Source organism: Mugil cephalus, chromosome 9 (assembly GCF_022458985.1).
Source record: "Mugil cephalus isolate CIBA_MC_2020 chromosome 9, CIBA_Mcephalus_1.1, whole genome shotgun sequence".
NCBI classification, from domain to species: Eukaryota; Metazoa; Chordata; class Actinopteri; order Mugiliformes; family Mugilidae; genus Mugil; species Mugil cephalus.
Genome location: NC_061778.1, coordinates 19,655,261 through 19,675,465, shown reverse-complemented (window position 1 = coordinate 19,675,465; position 20,205 = coordinate 19,655,261). Strand labels below are relative to the sequence as shown.

General features: G+C 43.9%; 1 protein-coding gene across 2 annotated transcripts in view; it reads right to left on the bottom strand.

Annotated features, from left to right (window-relative positions):
• Nucleotides 1–13,331: 13,331 nt before the first annotated feature.
• LOC125013579 (SPRY domain-containing SOCS box protein 4-like) overlaps nt 13,332–20,205 on the bottom strand; it is a 36,673-nt gene continuing 29,799 nt past the window's right edge. For both annotated transcript variants that reach the window (XM_047594365.1, XM_047594366.1), the window contains one exon: nt 13,332–14,656. In XM_047594365.1, coding sequence (XP_047450321.1) covers nt 14,529–14,656 — 128 coding nt within the window. In that variant the 3' untranslated portion in view covers nt 13,332–14,528. The remainder of the gene's footprint in view (nt 14,657–20,205) is intronic.

The following is a 20,205-nucleotide window of genomic DNA, read 5'->3' as shown; positions in this document are numbered from 1 at the left end:
GCTGTGGGTCTCGTATTTGTGTGATGCTGTGTGCCTAGGAGTGTACATCCTATTGTACAAGGTTTTCAAAAAGTTTGACCAGTGAAGGATAAATGGGTTCAATCTCAACTGAATAACAAAAAAGTTTAGAAAAAAAAAAGACAGAGAGAAGTAGTACGATGAAAAATGAACCTCATACCTCAACAAAAACATCTGACCTTGGTGTATGAGCAGATTTCTCGAAGGACATCGATTTAATTGAATTCAATCATCCGTTATCTGAACTGCTTAGCCTCTCCAGGGGAAGCGACACTGATCCGCGCTGGATTACTTCTTGTTCTTTTGTAAGAGCCTCAGAACTGTATCGAATAAGCCAGCAAACATGAGAGGGCTGTTGAAAAGAAATCATCAACAGTCTGCAGGCTCTTGCTTTGTATTTCACCCGAGCACTTTAAATGATTTTTATCCGTATTTATTAGGATTCTACTCACACTATCAGGCAAGGCATTGGTATTAACATTAGCATCTTATTAGTTCTTTTGTCTTTGTATAACAGAGGAGAGAGACCGGACTCATTGTCGTCATCAGAAAATGAAGTCTTTATCAGTAGAGTCAACTGTTGAGCTGGGTGCTCTCCATGGTGCTGAAATGTTGCTCGGTTCAGACACTTGCTACATTTACACTGATAATCAGAATAAAGATAAACTGCTCCAGTCAGAACAGAATTAAACTAACCATCTAATTCATAGCTATGTATTACATAATGTATAGGGAAATATGTGCACCTATGATGTAAATCTCTGATCGTATTGTTTCTCTCTCAGTAGAATAAAAGCATTCTCTCTGAGCATGTCCACCCCACATCAGGTAAACATCCGGTCAAGTGTCCCAGAGCGAGTGTAGCATGGCAGTGTTTGCCAAGATGAATGAAGCTGGAGTTGATGTGGGTTAAGGTGGCTCCACCACATACACACGTTTTGGGTTCTGTGAACACATATATCTGATCAGACTGTTTACTTGGCGCCAGTTTAAACTGTGAAGTTTGAATCAGAATTATTTCAGTGAGAGGGGAAACTATTGTCTATGTCAATGTAGGTAGTGGCACTTTATACTGCCATCTTTATTTTAATAGAAGCCAGGAAAAAAAGGGACGAGGTCTGGGTGTATTAAATTCCAGACATCACCAACTTACAAATGACAGCCAGCGTCTCTCTGCTTGCCATGATCTTGACTCCCTGACTATTTTTACTGTGGCCGTGACAAAGAAAGCATTTTAGCAGATTATAAAAGGCACAGCTGTTGGCTTAAGCCTCTGATTATTTGAAGTGTCGTTCCAGGGGACCGGGTCAAATAAGGGTCCCACTCAGATTGGAAATGCTCAGAAAGGACCTCCTCCACCTGTGGTCCGAGTGACCCAGCCTCAAATGAGTCTTTAAGCTTCCTGCCTGTGTTCACACGTGTTCTTAGAGCTGGCTCAGGATGCATACACACCAATCATCCATAACATTATGACCGACTGATCACTGGTGAATTCCACTGATTAACCATCATGGTACCTGTCAGTCAGTTAATGGACATTTTGTCCATTAAGAGTGATGTTAAAAGTAAGGAAAATGGACAGATGAAATAATTTGAGTGACTCTGACAAGGTACAAATGGTGCTGGCTGACAAGGTCAGAACACACAACAAAACAGTTACAACACAGATGCAGCTCTTGTGTGGTGTTCCTGGTTTTCAATGGTCAGCACCTATTAAAAGTGGGGAACTTTTGATCGGTACAATTAAATTTCCGATATAGTGAAGGGCCGCAAAGGCACATTGATGCATGTAGGGAAGAGAAAAAAAACGTGTGGTATGATTCAAGTACGTGAGTCCAATACAATGTGTGTTAGAACACACAATCCGTACAGTGCATTTGCACAGGACTGTGTGGCTGTAGACCTCTGTCCACTGGTGAAAGCTTCTACAATGGACACATCAGGACTGAACCACAGAGCAGTGGAACAAGATGGTCTGGTCTAATGAATCACGCTTTCTTTTAAATCACTTGGATAGTCCGGTTTCCTGGGGAAATCATCCCCTTGTCATTGCCATGGTTATTATGCTCGGTCTGCAACAATGTGCAGGTGGCTGAATGTATCAAAGTAACATCCTCATAAATGCCAGGACCCAGATTTCGCAGAAGCCTCATAATAAGATCATCAGTGTTATTCACTTACTTCGCACGTCAGTGGTTTTAATGTTGTGGCCGATCGATGCATGTGTTTGAAATGTGTCTGTTAACTTTTTTTAATCTTGTTGTGGAAACGTGTATATTCTCTGTGTCACATTATGAGATGCATTTCATAGATGGACACATTTCCAAGGAAAACCTTTCTGGGTTGTTTTCATTTCAATGACGGGGTGGTCTATACAGGATTTTATTCCAGCTAGTAGCATGAAACTGATTTATACTATAGTAGGAAATGACACAGTGGGCTTGGCAGCCAAACTCAGCTAAAAGACAGCACCATTTAAGAAGTACCAGCACTCACAGTATAACTTTTTTGCAGCTGTGAGCAGATCTTTTATGTCCTTTATGCACTGCATTGTCTTTTGTGCACTACTTTATTTTGTCGCTTGTCCAACACGAATTGGAATTGGAACCCAGTGGAGAAAGGGTGAACTTGGCTTCAGTTCAGGGCTGCAGATTTAAAGTTTGTTGGCTGCGAGTTTTAGCTTATCGCTGATTTAATTCTTCTTCACTTACAGGCCGTAACAGTGACAATTAAAGTTTAGCAGCAAGTTAACAAGACAGCTGTAGAGACATAAAAGACAAATCATGTGAGAGCTCTTCACATTTTTGATGAACCATTTTTTGTCAGCTGAATATTATGAATAAATGACTTGTTATACAAACCTTCTGAAAGCTGAAAAAATGAATTGTACATAATCTAGAAATTAATCTTTCTTGTATCATTATTGAGAGTACGTTCTGCAGGACTGCTGCAAAAACCAGTCTGTGAGAATGTCTCCATCTAGTGGATAACACAAATGCTGCACATGTAATGTAATTACGTTTGCGCCTGAGGTGAATCTGTAAATCTTGTTTTACTTTATTTGACATATCAGTGATTTATGATTTCAGCCTGGAGTCACTCATAGATTAGCAAGCTTTGTGAAAAAAAAAAAAAAAAAAAAACACAGTGTCACTAAAACACCACCTGCTCTTTTAAAAAAAAAATCAGTAAATAAATGTTGACCTGAGAGGTCTGCCACCGGCAGTTCAACGTGAGAGAGTTAAAGTATTCACAAAACTTGTTATTTTCTGTGGCAGAGAGCAGAGCGGGGAGGGGGAAGCCCCGGGCACTGTCACCTCCACTCTTCACCCAGATTTAGCAACAGCCTCTCGGTCTAGTTAGACTACTGCAGTGACTGAAGTAGAACTGTGCATATCTGCAATTATCGACTCAGCTCTGATTCATTATGACCTGGTTCTACAGAGAGACAGTCGTGACAGGAAGACAGGTGTTTTGTCTCGTCGCTGCTCGGATGACGCACATCAGTGTCAATTCAGCAAAGTCATGACTTCCCGTCAGTCACAGAAGCATCCCGCACGGAGACGTTGAGGCAGCGCTATATAAATAATGAAGTCCAACTTGTCTCAAACAGGAATAGACTACCCTCATCCTCGCATGCATTATTCATTGTGTTTCTTTACACTCCAGGGCAGCGAGAATGCATGAATGTTGAAGCATTAATTGTCGCCTCGGAAAACTCAGTGGGAGCAGTGATGAAAGGGGGACTAATGCATCTAAAGAAAGATTTTGCAGAGAGTGAGCCAAACCTCATTATAATTCACATAAAAAAAAAGGTGCCTGCGCGGTGGCATGGAAGCGAAAACCAAGGCCAGAGATGGAAGCCGAACCCGTGTGATATTTTAAAGCAATAGCAGCTGGCCGTACGGGGCTGGAAGGTGTGCGGAGGGTCTGAAAAGTTCAACCGCAGAGCCAGAGAGAGGCCAGTCAATGCAGTGTGGCTTTGTGTGCGGGGATAGACATGAAATTGGTTTCCACTGGAGGCGGTGGCCTTTAAGCCTGTCCTACAGCACAACACATCAGCAAGCAGAGACAGCTTCACTGGTCCAGAGCTGGTTATTAACATTTAACTAGAAGGTAAAGACATGCTTGTCCAAGGAACAACGATCCCTGACGTATACACTGCTACAGATGTGTGGTGCTGTAACAGAACATGAGTGTGTGAGAACGCAGAGAGGAATATCAGCGTTACACACTTAAATGTGTGTAACAGCAAACACACTATATAGTTTTAAAAACCTCAGAATGTCTGTAAAAGTCATTATTTATGTGCCGTCAAAAATCGTGTGTGCAATCTCACAAACGCACCAGCCCTCTGCCTTGTTTGCTCAGCCCCCCCGTCCGCGATCGTCCGGCCCTCCTGGACCTGAGCACTGTGCAGGAAACACTAACCCGCTGGCCAGAAATTCTCCCCTGGCAAAGAAATCAGCAGGAGGCACATATCTGGAGGTGAGCTGCTGCGTGTGAGGTGGCGAACAGTCAGCAATGAGTCCTGTCAGCTGTCCAGGAAAACAGGAGGAAATGGAAAACAACATCGGATTTGGATCGAGACGGACATAGGCCAGCGCTGCGCACACACACACACACGCGCGCTCTACACCATCTGAGGACAGAAAACAATTTTGATACGGAGCAGCTTGTCACGATCCTCCAAAACATTTCCAACTCACCTACAAGGCTGAGCTGCAAATAAAATATTTCAGCAAGAAATCATCTCCACATGTTCATTTCTCCACAGTGTTCGGGGTTAGTAGGACCTAAGACGTATAAAAACCAAGCATCATTTTTGAACAGGAAGTAGTCATTTTTGAAAAACACGATGTCCTTATATGTGGACACTGGTATTATTTCACTATTTATATTATAGAGATGTCACCAATGCATGACAAAGCATAGATACATAAGTTTGGTACCACTAGATGGCACTAGATTAACTCGCCCACTAATGAGGACAACGAGTTTAAATAAAGCAGAATAAGCTGCAATAAAACCGAAAATTTCATGTCCCCATATGAGGACGCAGGGTCTCAGGAGGTTAATCTTAGGAATGTTACTTAAATACATACAGTGTTAGGGTGCATTTACACACAACGTGGTTGAGGAGCCAGAGGTAAATGGTGAACTAGTTAACGCTATGACCAGCAACAATGATTTGAGATCTAAAAGGCCAGGCCCCACTTATTCAATCATTTTCTGTAACTGCTTGTTCTCCAGAGGGGGCCTGGAGCCTGTCCCAGCTGTCACTGGGCCAGAGGCGGGGTACACCCTGTACAGGTCGCCAGCCTGGACACATCCCAGGAAGGTCCCATTTATTTGGACGCAAAACACTGCCCAGCTGCAGCCTGCCTCTCCGCTGCTTTTGAAACAGTTGTTGAGCAATCGCAGAGGCAGACGAAGGAAGCTGTGGCAGGATGCGCAGCTGACATTTCTTTTTTCCTCCGCTCTGGCAGATGGAAGTAGTTTGGGTTCGCCATTGATCGGTGTCCTCAAAAGCAGCGACTGACAAGATAATCTGAAGTCAAGGTCCGCACAAAAAGAAAAGCGCTCCGGAGCCAGACCATGAGCTGTGCTTGTTTTTGCCAGAGCAGGAAAATAAAAGGTTACAGCCATATTCGCCAGATGGATCGAGTCTGCTAAATGTTCCACTGTGTCACCAGCTTGTCACTGTGTGTGTCTGGCTGCAGGAATGTTTTCATAGTTCCTGGAACTGTTGGAGAAAGTGCCTCATGTTTTGTCGTGGTGTCACGGTGCATGTGAAACGAAAGCAAAGGCAAAAACTTGCTCGAGTTCTCAGAAAACTCCAACGACTCCAGCTGCCTTTGTTCTGAGTCAGACGCCGCCCGCTCTGGTGATCCAAAGGCGAACTAAAAAAAAAAAAGTGTAGTTCTGAGAGAAGCTCTCCATCCTCACCTTTATGCACAAAAGCTCTGGCTGGATTTAAAATCAGGAGAGAGTTGGGGGCTATAAAAAAGCAAAAAGTACAAAACGCTCAGCATGTAGTCTGTGAGAAGAAGAAGTGACGTGGATGCCAATGAACATTTCCACAGAAAATGAATAAACCAGTGTGCTGACGAGGACGCTGGACTTCTCTTTCTTTGCTTGCATTAGAGGCTGGTGTTCACATTTAACATGCTAGCAGCACACTAAAATCCTTTCATAATCACCTCTTAGACAAACTCTCCTACTAACTGGTTCATACTGTCAAACAATTACAGTTGCTCACACTCCACTGGACAGCAGCTCCACGCCATTTCACAGTCAAGTACACTCTAATCCACGGCTCTAATTATGAGGCCTCCATAAGAGTAGTAGTCGGGGAACGGGCTGTGCCTCTCAGAGATGAAGCTAATCAACATATAAAGTAGCTACGTAGGTTTGAGTTGGTCACCTCAGCGCCGCAACGCATACGTTAACGCTCAGTCTTTGTTTTTCAGTTTTCATCTGCTTGCTTCTGATTCTGTCTTCTCCCCTGGTTTGAAATAAGTCATGAGTCATTCACTTTTACTTTTTTCTGTTTACTTTTGTGTCTCTTTCTTTATGGCTGCTTCTCTTACCCTCTCTTTTCCATTTCCTTCCATTATTTACCTTCTTTTCACCATTTCCTTCTGTCCTTTCATTTCTTTCTCTCTGCCAGTGTTTTGCCTTCTCACCTCTAACCTTTTCCATTTTTACCTTTTGTTTGTTTTTGCCTTTTTCTCTTTCCATCTCCCCTTTTCAGGTTCTTTCTTTCTTTCTTTGTTTCTTTCTTTGTTTCTTTCTTTCTTTCTTTCTTTCTTTCTTTCTTTCTTTCTTTCTTTCTTTCGTCAGGGATGTTGTAGTAATGTCAGACAACCAAAAGGGGGCAGCAGTGACGTAGTAAATACGAATCTGTTAGAATTTCCAAGTCGTGATTCAAGGGCACATGACACTTGCTGTTGATAAAGAGGTGCTGAGAACAAGATTAAGTTTCTTAATAAATCCAAAAATGTACAAAAAAAACATTGTTAAAAAGCAAACATCTTCCACTGAAAGACAAAAATCGAAAGACACGAAAGCAGGATGAGAGCGTATAGGGTCACAGATCCCTGCCTGCCAGTAGCTGGCTGGCCATCTATTTAGATGAGGTGTAGTGGAGACAATGCTTAGGAAACAGAACAGGCCAGTGGGCACAGATGACATTGCGCACTGACGTCACAGCGCAGACATGGTGTTTTTTTTTTTTTTGTTGTTGTTTTTTAAAGAAGAAAAAAAAAATCCTTTGGCACAGCGTCAGGGACAACAGTGGCTGCTGTGTGTGCTCTGAACATGAGGTCATCCTCTGAACTCAAAGTCACATGCACAAACAGACCAAACCACAGAATTTAAATAGAGACTCAGCTGTGTTCCCCCCTTAGGCTGCAGCCAGTAATGAACCCAGGTAAAGGTGTGTGTGTGCGTGTGTGTGTGTGTGTCTGCACGCCCACGGCCACGTTATCACTAATTTTAGACGCACCGTTGCAGGTGGTTGGAAGGTGGTTTGTTTTTGCCTAATAGGCAGCGGGTGACATTTGAAAAGGTTGAGATAGCAGGCAGGAGGTCCGAGTGGAAAACCTCGGAGAACGTTAACAAGCGCACACCGCGGGAACTTCATCCCAGCTTGTTTTACTTCTCCTTTACACTTCAAGAAAAAGAAAAGTGACACTCCACCAGTCAGCCTGCTATTTTTATTCAACAGAAGAAGCGGTAACAGGAAAACGCACACGGGGAATAGACTGAAAAGAGATGAAGGACGGATAGGAAACGGCTCCTACAGTTATTATTGTACCTCACACTGAGTGTGTGCCACAGCCAGATAAGTGTATGACTCATGCATACCGTCACATAGGCTTCAAGGCTAAGATGCAACACTAGTGTTGCAGAAATTAGAATTCAGTGTTGTGACCACCACTCATTAACCTGCTGTTTGCGTCTTATTTGTGTAGCCCCGCGGCTCCACTCTGCAGCAAAAAGAAAAGTCCTCATGGTATCCTTGCTCTGATGTAATGGTTAAAAAAAAAGAAAGAAAGAAAGAACACAACCCCTTCTCCTCTTTTTTTTTTTACCATCACCTTCTTGGATTTTTATATATATATATATCTCCATTTTCACTCTCTGCCTCCCTGCAGTCACCCAACCTCCCTCCTCTCACTCACTAATCCCCCTCTCTCCTCCGTCTCTACTTCATGTTCATTTTCTCTTTACTTTCCTCTGGTTATCAGCACCGTGTTCCAGCCGGAGGAACACACTGTTGGGGTACAGCGTTTGAAGAGCTTTTTGAGCCGTGGTCCTACAGACGACTTCAGGGAGCGCTGGTGCCGGGGCTGAGCAAACGCCGCACATGTTGAACTTAAGACGTGAATCCCACCGTGGAGCTGCGACACGACTAATGGACTGAACCATGAAAAGATATAATTTACATGTAATTTCTGCCACACATTGTTCTGGAGCTTAAAGCTTTGATGTTTTTTCTGTTACATGTCGAGCCCTGTTGTGAATAGACAATGTGTGACACAATGCTGGAAATACAATCCTAACAGAGTACACATTAATCCTGACCTGACCACGGATTGTGTCTATTAAAGGTTTCCAGTCAGAGACGGTTTACCTGGAGATCTGCAGAGAGATCTGTGCCGCCACTCAGAACTAGAAGATACACAGCTATGTCTGTTTATTTCTGAGCACGGGGACGTGATTTTTTTAGCTCTTTAGACTCTTTAGACTGTCAGCTTTAACGTAATGGAGTTCACATCTAAATTGGATGAAAGGTGTCTCTTTAATATGTCCCACTTGTACTATAGACTAAAAACGACTGGAATATTGTCTGAAAAGCTGAAAAGAGATAGTACATTTAGAGAGGCAATAGAGTCAACAGCTCTATAATTGCTTAGATAACATTATACACACCAATCAGGCAAAACATTATGACCACCTTCCTAATATTGTGTAGGTCTCCCTTGTGCCTGCAAATCTTTTCAGTTTTATGGCACATGTCTCCATGGAAGGAGGACCTCAGGGCTGCACAGTGTTGGTGTTTTTAAAAAGAAAGACGAGACGATGTATTTATTGGTCTATCCAGCTTACATTTATATTATTATTAGTATTTTATCTTTTACCCCAGCTCTGGTGTTTCCTCACCGTCCTCTCTGGGAGTTGTGATCGATGCTGTGGGGATGATCCTGACTCGCTGGTCGTGGCCTGGACTCCTCCATCTGCCTGGGCCGGGGCAGTGCCTGCTATATGGTTCCTGCGGTTGGGGACTGTGATCAGCTCCCTCTGTGATGACGTCTCCTCACTGGGCCATCTCTGCTCAGCCATGACACTCATTTTATCAGTGCTCCTTCTGTCCCCGTGCTCCTGCGTGCATGTGCATGTGCACATGTGTGTATATGGGTGTGTGTAGGGGGTGGGCACCTGTGTTGCAATTTATTCGTTACAAAAGGTGCTGTAACAAGTGTCTCAGCGAGCTTTTTAGCTAACTGCAATTGAAATAACAACTCAAAACATTATTCCAAATGTTACTAAAGTAAAACCATGTGTCTGTATGTCTTTGCTGGTGTGGTCGAACCTCTTCTTGACCGCCGTGAGCCACGCAGAGAAGGTGAACGGAGGGTGTGTGTGTGTGCTTCCCACAGCGAAGCCCTGAGGAAGAGCTGTGATGTGTGCGTCGGTGCTTTGCTGGTTACACAGTTGGAGGTTTAGTTGAACACTCACCCAGCATGGTAACCACAACAGACACTTTTCGGTTTAGTGGAACAGTCCTTAAACCAGGACACACCTCCAGGCTCTGACTGAGGAGCAGAACATGGCGTCATTAGGCCTGTTTTAGGGGGGCTGAAGCCCTACTAAAATATTCTTAAGCCTCCCTAAGTAGTTTGGTGTTCTTTTATTTAACAAAATTCTAAAATAATGCTGACAAATTCAATATAAAGCAGCCTGCATATCTCATCTCATCTCCTGTATCGCTAAATCCTGCACTATGGTCGGGGGGGGGGGGGGGGCTGGAGCCTATCCAGCTGGCATCGGGCGAGAGGCAGGGTACACCCTGGACAGGTCACCAGCCTATCGCAGGGCTAACACAGAGACTTCCAACCATTTGCACTCACACACACACACACACACACACACACCTAGGTTCAATTTAGAGTCACCAATTAGCCTAACCAGCATGTCTGAGGAAGCCAGAGTAAACCGGAGAGAACTCACATGAACACAGGGAGAACATGCAAACTCCACCCGGAAAGGCCCGAGCTGGACTCGAACCCCGACCTTCGGCCAGCATATCATTTTAAATGAATAATCTTATAACCTGTCATCAATGACTTAAATGTGATCATAAATCTGTCAGTTTCCCTTCACTTCGTAGTGTACGGTCGAGCGGGCTCCTTTAGTGCGTCCTTATCCAGTCCACTCATAATGTAATTCAAGTAATTAAGTAATATTTTTCAGGACTTGATACTGCAGCCGTTTTAGTCACGTGTGTAATCTGTGTGACTTCAAGAGCAAACAATTATTGTGTGGTGAGCGAAAGTCTGCTTCTATATTGTGTTAAAAAAAAAAAGTAAAATATTGCATAAAATATTACTCCTGTCAGTTTTAATGTTGTGGCTGATCGGTGTGTATGCAGTATGGATACAATGTACAGTTGAGGTTTCACAGACAGCGCAACATAAACATTCAACTGATACGTCCTCAATTTGAAAAAAAAAACAAAAAAACATTGATGTGTGTGTTGAACAACCAGCTCATCTTTCAATTTATTTAATCCGTGAGCACAAATGCCAACAATTCACTTCTCTTCCTCCTCATAAGTGTACTTTTACTTTTTTTAGTCCTCTACAATCGTACGCTGAACATGTCAACTTGGGATTTGAAAAGAAGTTATGTGCATTTTTCTCTACTTTCTGAAAAAGAAAAGATTGTTTTTTTTGTTGTTTTTCCATCAAGTGTTCATGCTTGTTGAAACAATCCCAGTGAAACCTACTGCAGCCCACGTGTTGCTTTCTCTTCATTATTTTTTTGTGGCCCCAGGATAGATTTGTGGAGGTGGGGACGTTGGATAAGGTTCCATCTTGTTTTTTTTGTTTTAAATCATTTTTAAATCCTACACGTATTGGCTTAAAAGTCTTTTTCACTTATTCACAGAGATGCAGGACGTCTCCTGCATGGTGGCTCAGTGACAAACGTGACTGAGAACAGTCTTAGGACACGGCACCTCAAGAAAACTGGGACACATTGGATCGGACAGAAACGCGACGCAGTCTGATCCTCATCAACTGAACGTAGAAATCTACAAGTAGGTCAATTAAATATTCTTCACGCTTGGAGGAATTCTTTATTTCCATATGTGGTCTACAAAGCGAGAACTTTTAAATGACTTATCGGGTGAAGCAGACAGAGGATTTCCCCCCCATAAATAATGGATTTCTGCCGTCTCTGTGGCAGAGAGCCGGCCTCAAACCATCCTTCTCCTCCTCGGCTCACTCTGCCACTCTCCATGTATGCATATGTAGAACATGTATGCTCAGGGAGGGCGAGGAGGAGGGCTGTTTGCAGGAGGATGAGGAAGGGGAAGGCGCACAAAATGCTTCTCGTGGCTCAAAGTCACTCCGGTTACCTTCCGTCAGAGCAGGTGAGGCGGAAGATGAATCACCGGGATGGAAAGCGGGGCCTCTTAGCACATAAAAAGGCGGCGGGGTGGATTTAAACGGCCCGAGCAGGGCGGTGGAAAAAACGGAGACGGCGGAGCGTCGTGGAGGCAGAAGAAAGGAAAGGGAGATGAAGTGAAGCCAACTTGTCAGCGAGCGGCTAAATATGGATCGAGCAAAGCCGAGTCACTTGTAGTCAGATCAAGCAAGTCATCAGCTCCAACTTTCAGGCGTGTTCGATAATCCTTTAAAGGCTTCTGCATTATTGAGCGGCACTATATGCTGAGGCAGACACGTGCTACAGCTGATCTGATCTCCTTCCACTTCAATCTAATCATTTTATCATGTTTTTTTTTATATATATTCACCAAAGTGTTAATGAAAGTGTTCCTGTGAACAGCTCTCAGTCGGTCACTATTAAACTCCATCTTCTTCACCCTTTTTCCCCCCTCTTTATTATATAAACATTAAATGTCCACGTCCATCAGTTGCCCTGCATTACCACTGGTCATCTCCCCCCTCAGACGCGGCTAAAAGCTCAGGGAGAGATGCCTCTCGAGTGAGATTATGATATTATCAACGCAGGCCGCTCTCCGCTGTACAACATTAATGGGTTCTCTGCTGGCAGTGCCAGGAAAAGACCACGCAGAGCAGAAGTTTGATCACACAACCAGCTTTGTTCTGGTGTTCAAAGCCGGCCCCGGGATGGGAAATCCAGTCCAGAGCCAGCTCATCTCGAATCTACAATAATACCAGCATCTGAGCGCTTGGCAGCAGGAGCGGCAGCGGAGGATATTTCTATCACAATAGACCTCTGTTGAAACTGCACTTATTCCGAAGCAAGACCTGGTGTAATTTGTGTTATTGGTGTTGTAAATGTAGGTAAGGCTGAAACGTTCAAACAACAATGACTCTTCTCACACACGCGCACGTAAACAAAGTAAGGTCGTGACAACGCAGACTGTCTGCGAGCATCGTCTGCACCCGTAAAATACAATAATCCTTTAATCTGGCCCACAGTGCGGAAATTTGAAGTGTTACAGCAGCATGTAGTTTAAGGACAGCGAACACAGAGACGGAAAAGTAAATGTTAAATACAAAAAAAAAATAGCAAATTAAATACAGCAGGTTTCAACTGACAATAATAATCGACTCCATGGTGCTCAGATGACATGGATGACTACGTTGCTATTACTCTTCTGTCCATTACTGCATCTAAAAAAAAAAAAAAAAAAAACACTGAAACTATTTGAGTATAACACCAGATCTGTGTCAAAGCACAATCAGTCATTTTAAAATCATTAAAACTTAGAGGCTGGTATTCAGGCCAAGATATCAAAACATAACAGTATTACTTACTAACGTGCTACCTGTTCCACTTTAATGCTTTAATGAGCACTGAATGCTGAGTTTGAGCAATAATCGGTTTACGAACATAACACCAGGTATTTGGAGCTGAACATGAAATGTTAAACCTAAATTTGACACAAAGCATGAAGAGGTGTTACTGAAATATGTTAATGAAGTCAGACACACTAGTCAGAGTCCTGAGAGTACATGAAAATGTTTGGTCCAGGTGTTTGACTTTTAAGTTACCTTTGAAACTAAAGGAGCAGACACAGTGAGGCAGCGTTACTTTAGCCGAGTTTATTCTTATTCACATTTAAAACATTTTCATGGCAGCACATTCTTCCACCTATACATACGAGACGCCCTGTCCCGCAGACAAATCTCAAAATAAAAAAAAAAAAAAAAAAAAAAACTCATAATTTTCAAAAGCAAATCAAGGATAAAAACCGCTGGTTAGACGGTGGAAGAAAAAGATAGGAAAGCAGCATTTAAAACCTAAGAAGTGTCTTCTGATTAGGCAGAAGTCTTTTGTGCTTTTGTTTTCCTGTGCGTGTGCTGCAGCAGAGGAGGCACATTAGCAGTCGAAGACACAACTTCACCTTCGAATCAATCTCTATCAGCGCAACAGGAGCTACAGAGTCGACGACCGGCGGCCGCGGTCCTTCCAGTTCACCAGGCCTGATGGAGGCTTAAATCAAACTGCAGCCAGAGATGCAGCTCACAGGAGAGAGGAGGGGGATTTAAGACTGGAGCTGTAGTGTTTCCCAGCCTGTAGTCGGTGACTGGCTGCTTGTCAATAAGTCGTCTTCTTGCTCCAGACAGTGCGGGCTTTGTTTCCGTACACTCGTGACACAGGCATACACAGCATATATGTGTTCCATGTGTTCTTCAGTGTACACACGCTAACAAAAATAGTACTGTGTGTGTGGACTTTCTCCCCCTCTCTCCTGCTTACTCACTCTCCCTCCCCTGCGGCTTGCAGGGATTGTTGCGTCTCCACAGAGCCTGCTGCGTTGTTGGGAATTTAGTTATAAATACCAACATGAGGCTTCGACAGAGTCTGTACAGAGCAGACGCCCGGGTGAACTGTAGCCTAAAAACCACAGTATTTAAGGCCTTACTGAGGTCACGACGCTATATCTGCCATGAACAGGAAACATTCTTTTTTTAATCTCTTGCTCCCTTCATTTCATTCATCAGCTCCTCTAGTCGTCTGTCCGGGAGAGAGACAGACATCAGCAATAAGGAAGAAAAAGAAGAAGGGGAAAAAAAAAAGCTTAAAACCAAGAGATAAAAACATCCGAAATGGAAAAACCCCAACTGGTGTAAACAAAACCCCTTGCAGCGCAGTTTTAACCACCTGTTCATAGTCAATGTCATCGTCCACATCCTCTGCAGATGTCTGAGAGGTGGGATGAAGTTAGCATCAGAACAAATGGACCTCACTTTCTGTCTGTCTGTCTGTCTGTCTGTGTGCCGTCACTGGTACTGGAGGTAGTTCTTGAGAGTCTGCGGCAGAGGGAGTGTGTCGATGTGATGGATGCGCTCTCTACCCAGAGCCAGTCGAGCTACTCTTCTGCACAGGTCCATGAGGGGGAGGGGCTCCGCTGCGATAGATAAGAGAGGAGAGACACGGTTAGGGTCCACATGCTGCGGGCTGGCGCGCTGCATCACATTCCTGCGTTTTTCAGAGGGGAATACATTTCATTCCTGGCTTCGTCTGCTCGTTAAACTGATAGCCCTCGTCCTTCAGATAAAGAGAAGTAACTCCAACTTTAAAGTGGCAGCTCCAAGTTTGTGTCGGATGCTTTAAGAAAACGTTAGAATGGCTTCCTCTCGGGCTGCAACACTGATAGATTTCAAAACATAGCTTGCAGTTGAAGCCTTAATGACCTATGGGAGCCAGAGGGACGCGACACACCAAAATAGGTACACATCAGATTAATCATTTAATGTTATTATACAGCAAATGCTGCCGGCTGTATAATACGCAACACTGGCACTGAATGCCAGTAAGTTAAAGTGGGTCTCTACCCAAAGCCGACAATAACCAACATTTAAATACGTAACTGAAAATCTAATTAAATTTAAATTTTAATTTATTACAGTTATTCAAGAGGACAGCTGCAGACTTAATCCACCCAGATAATATTCAATGACACAGAAATGTGACTTGTCACCCAGTATGACTGCTGTTGTGACTTCAACCTAAAAGGCTGCTTATTCAGAGAAGAGTCATCAGATTGATGTAAATGACAGGACTGTATACACTTTGGATTAAAAACCGTCCTGTCAGGCTGTCGTTTCCACAGACTACACTAAGGATGATCTGCAGTGAACTTAATCATATCACTGTGTGTCTGTGTTTCCAGATGCCTCCCTTCAGACGTACAGCGAATAAAACCGAGCAAACTCCATCCACTGTCATGACAAATGATTGTTTTGCATATGATGGTGCGGATGACAGAAAATGGAAGGACAAGTAATATTGACATTGTTACGAGGCCAGAAAGTAGCAGCACTGGAATCACTTGAAAATGGGATAATGTGGCTCAGGACAGAGGATAACAAAATGTTTTGCAATATTTGTAGAAAACAAGTCCACTTGAAGTGCACAATGATACTGAAACTGGCGCCGGGTTCAATCTGTAGGCCTGTTGTGTATATGAATTGTTCCAGATTTGTCTCCTCGTTATTTCAGTGGAAATTTAAAGGAAGGCGAACAACAGATGACAGACGATGAAAGTCTAATGCAAACTCTGGTTTCCACGTGTTTCCAGTTCTTTGCCGCGGTCGTCACATGGCTATCTACACACATGTGGAAAGAGCACTAAGCATAATGACATTTTTACAGTACACATACGTGCGTCATCGCTTTTGTCACTGCGTGCCAGCAGACTATGCCAGCAATTTTGGAGGCAAGTGATGTCTGTGTGTGTCAGACAGACAGACTCCGAGCTGCTGCCCCTTTATAGATGTCAAGCTGCTCCACCTGGATGCACCATCTGGTGGAGCAGAATTCTTGCCGCCTAGTCCACTTACACACTGTGTGAAGGACATAAGGACGGGCTTTTACACTCGATACAAACATAACAAGTGGTGCTGACAGGGTAAGGACTGCAGAGAAAAGTTTACCTTGTTTACGTGACCTGCTCTGACATGCAGGGTTTACACTTTACCATTACAGCAAACGCACAAACTCGGAGCAAACGTCCTCACAACGATGTTGTTGAGCGGACAGACACCCTGAAAGGGTTTCATCAAGTATAGCATCAAGGCTTTTAGAGTGAGATTCTGCACCTGTGTTCGGCGGACAGTCTCCTCCCTTTCTAACCGGGGTGAGTGGCCCCGACGTTCTACTGGGTCTTCTCTTTAAACCTCCATCCCTACAATAAAATGCACTGCAGATGAAGCACATAAATCTCACTTGTACTCTATGCGCACGACACCCTCCTCTATGACTGAGAGGCGTAGATTTTCAGTCTATTAAAAGTCTTCCACATTACCACGAACTGAAACCCCCAACCAAACAAATACGAGGTGAAAATGCGTCTAGTCTGCCCGTGGAAGCAGAGCAGGCCGACTCTGCAAAGAGTCCTCAGGCGCTCCTCTGCACATGAAGGGCTGCCCTTGTAACTGCTTGACCACTGAGCAGGGCTAAAATGAAACAGATAAACACAGTCTGTGGCCGTGATTCTAATTAAAAGCAGATGGCTGCAGAAGTCACTTCATGTCTTTGTTAGAATAAGAAAACGATGAACTCCGTGATAATTTATCCGTTTCCATGCCTCACTTCCTTATTCGCAAGTGAACTTCTGCAACATTTCAGTGAATTTCTCTACTGTTATTTGTTAAGTGACCTTTGAAAACAACAGCGAGGGGAAATGATGAAATCGAGCCGCCAACAGCAGCTGATGGGGTGTAAAGAAATGGACAACATCTATCTGGGTTTATTTGACGGCCATGTGCTTAATGAAAAGTCTCTGTAAAGGAGCCTTCGGGACCTGTGGCAGATTCATTCACAGCCACGTCAACATGCTTGAATCGGAAAGACAAGTTGAATGAACTCCTGACTGAATATAAACAATGAGCAGTGATGTGTGCAATGAGACTGTACAGCTGATAATCCTTCATGGCAGCTAGAGAATATACTTGGCAAGACAATCGCATCACATCCCTCTGACATCTTATTAGCCTCTATGTGCAAAGACAAGTCCATGCTTTAGCGCACCAGCTTAGCAGATTAAAGACTCGTATTAACTGCTGGTACAATCACGTCTCCGTTTAACCGGCACCTTGTGACCAGATAAACTCCGCTCCTTAAGATTACGCTCTTGATGCACACGGTCCCTGAGCTGTACAACAAACCCTCTGAGATGGATGTACTCTCTGTTGGGCCTGATGCCACCTACCAATCAGTCTTCTATCACCGGTGAAGCCTCAGCATATGGGCAGTCTCCATAGTAACCAGCTCCTCACATTACCATTGCGTGATGTCACTGTGCTGGGAGTTTACACACACAGATGCATGTGTGTCAAACGCACTATATTATGTCTAGATTTAGATCGTGCTGGCTTTACTAGCATTTAGCATAAAATTGTACAGATCGCTTTGAGGGCAAAATGAGATTGTTCTTCAGTGAATGTTCTACCAAGACCCCCTAAATGATAAGTAGTCTTATCACAGGAGAGCACAGAAACATGGACACAGCTGCACATTCCACCAAATTACAGTAAAAATAACACTGCTTGAATTGGCCTAGCCTTAGTCTGATACAACAGATCTCACTCAACACATCACAACATGTGCTGAATTCTGTGGAAAGTAGCCTATTTTCTTTTATTTCCATTTGGCTTTACAGGGGTGTGCATTTCGAATGCTAGTTTACCGACGTGTCTATTAGCAACAAGACGTCAAGTACGGCAGCGCTTCGATCAAAGGTGGAAATCTTGCAGTGTTGCTGCCACAGACAGCAGCATTACTTTCTGGCAGCGCTCCCGTGAGGGAAGCGGTGACATGAGGAATCTACAAACTTGCTGAAATCCAGCCAATGGCTGCCGACACATGCTGGTCTCCATGGTAAGGGTTGCCTGGGGCGACAAATGGTCCAGTCAGACACTGGTGATGAGCACCAACAGGAGGTACGCGCTGTCCATCAACCGGTATACTTAACAGCACTGTTATTGTGGTCCGAGTTGTGGAGCAATTTCATTCTAATTGTACAGATGAGCACATTGTGCGGTTTAATAGAGACGTATGGCAGCTCCACTAAATACCCGACACAATTCAACACATCTGCTGTGTCCATTTGCAAATATAACTGACAATTTAATCACATATGTATTGTTTTTATCTTGAGCAAAATGTCCTATTTGTCAGTTCTTTTATCATTCCTTTAGTTTTTTCTAAAGAAGCCAAGCTAAACTAAGCCAGCATGTAGATTTCCATGATATCTATATATTCACATTAGGATGAACACTGAAACCAAAGTCTGTGTGTCTTCTCCGAGCAGCCTGCATGACATCCTTCACAGGACAGACAGGTTTAATGATTAATCCATTCTGATAACTTGGAATCAATTCAGTTATGTGAAGAGTGGAGCTCTTCATCTTTCCTCCTCCTTCGAACAGGTCATCTAATGATCTGTCTGCGCTCTCTCCCTTTCCTCTCAAGCACTTTTTGTAATGGCCAGAGACTCGTTTCTGACAGATTTATGGTACACTAAAGACGAGACGGAGTGTGGGAAAAAGCAGCCAAGGACGACCGAGCGGTTGATATACCGTTAGGCTACAGAGACTCGCAGGCTGGCAGGCGCGCACACCTACATAACACTTAATCGAGAACAAAGTGGAGGCAAGTTATGGGATGGCGGCGCGTCAGTTAGTCTGTCCTCACTCAGGTGAGACAGGTTGTAGGTAACTGCTGATAGTTCCCTCCAGTTTATTCCACCTTTGAGCCGACAGCCCAGTGAAATTCGCACAGTTACATGTGCACTGCACAGACATCAGGTCACTGAGAGACAACGCGTCCCAGTTATGTCCTACTTAGAAATGAGAGGGAACACGGGTCCATCTTTTCGGCACGTGTTCCGTCTTAAATGTTCTTTTAACTCCACCCCTTGCCTCTGCCTTCCCTCATTTTGAAAGACGTAGTCAAGTGTGCAGTCTCCCAGTCATGCCCGCCTAATAGCCTAGCATAAAACGGTCGGGTAGGCTGACCTATTTATAAGATGACAGGTGTGTCTACGCGCACAGCTCTTAAGGTGCGGCCACATCTCAGTGACTGGACAAAGGGGGGGAAAGAGGAGGAGCTGATGATACAGGAAAGGACAGAATCAGATCAATGACGTGGGAGATAAAAAAGAAAATTGGGACAGGGGGCGGAATGAGACAGTCCATACCTAATTGAAACGCAGGTGTTGAAATTGAATAGTCTGCTCGGAGCGGAAACCAATTGCTCGCTGAACTAGTTGGAAGCCGATACGAATTCCTTCCACTGTCGATATCTGACTTCCTATTACCTCGCAAGGCCAAGCCAGTGAGTTCCAGAGAAAAGCGCGGACTGCTGTCAATTTAGTCTCTGCTCCTGGTAGCGCTCACTCACGCTGCTCAGGAAATGGAGGCTACATAAGACAAGGTTATTAAGAGGACCGCTGAAAGACAGAAGTGAACTGAGCACACACGCAACGCAGCACACAAATAGGCTCACGCTCAGCAGCCATGAGTACATGTAAACAGATGTGATGAGCGGATTCCTGGGATAGTGTTCAACAATATTTTATGACTCTGTCATAACTATTTCTACGCAGTGTTCTTTAGTTTACATTGGCTTTTGCCAAATTAAACCCCGCTCACAGCAGTTTGGCTACATGCATCGCAAGAAAAATGTATCATGATAAATGTCCATTAGTTGGCTTTGGAACAAAATATGGCCGAGTGTTTTGTCTACACAATAAGTCAATAAAGTTACAATTAAATCAAGCAGGAAAAAGGTATAGTGCCAGTACTACAGTCTAACCTATCGAAATGTTTAGAGAACTACAACATCACATTTCATTCATCAAGTGTTAATGCAACCGAAATGATTATACAAATGAAATATGCTAGTCTGCATCTGGGTGACTAAAATCCTGGACATGTTTCAGCCCCAAGCAAG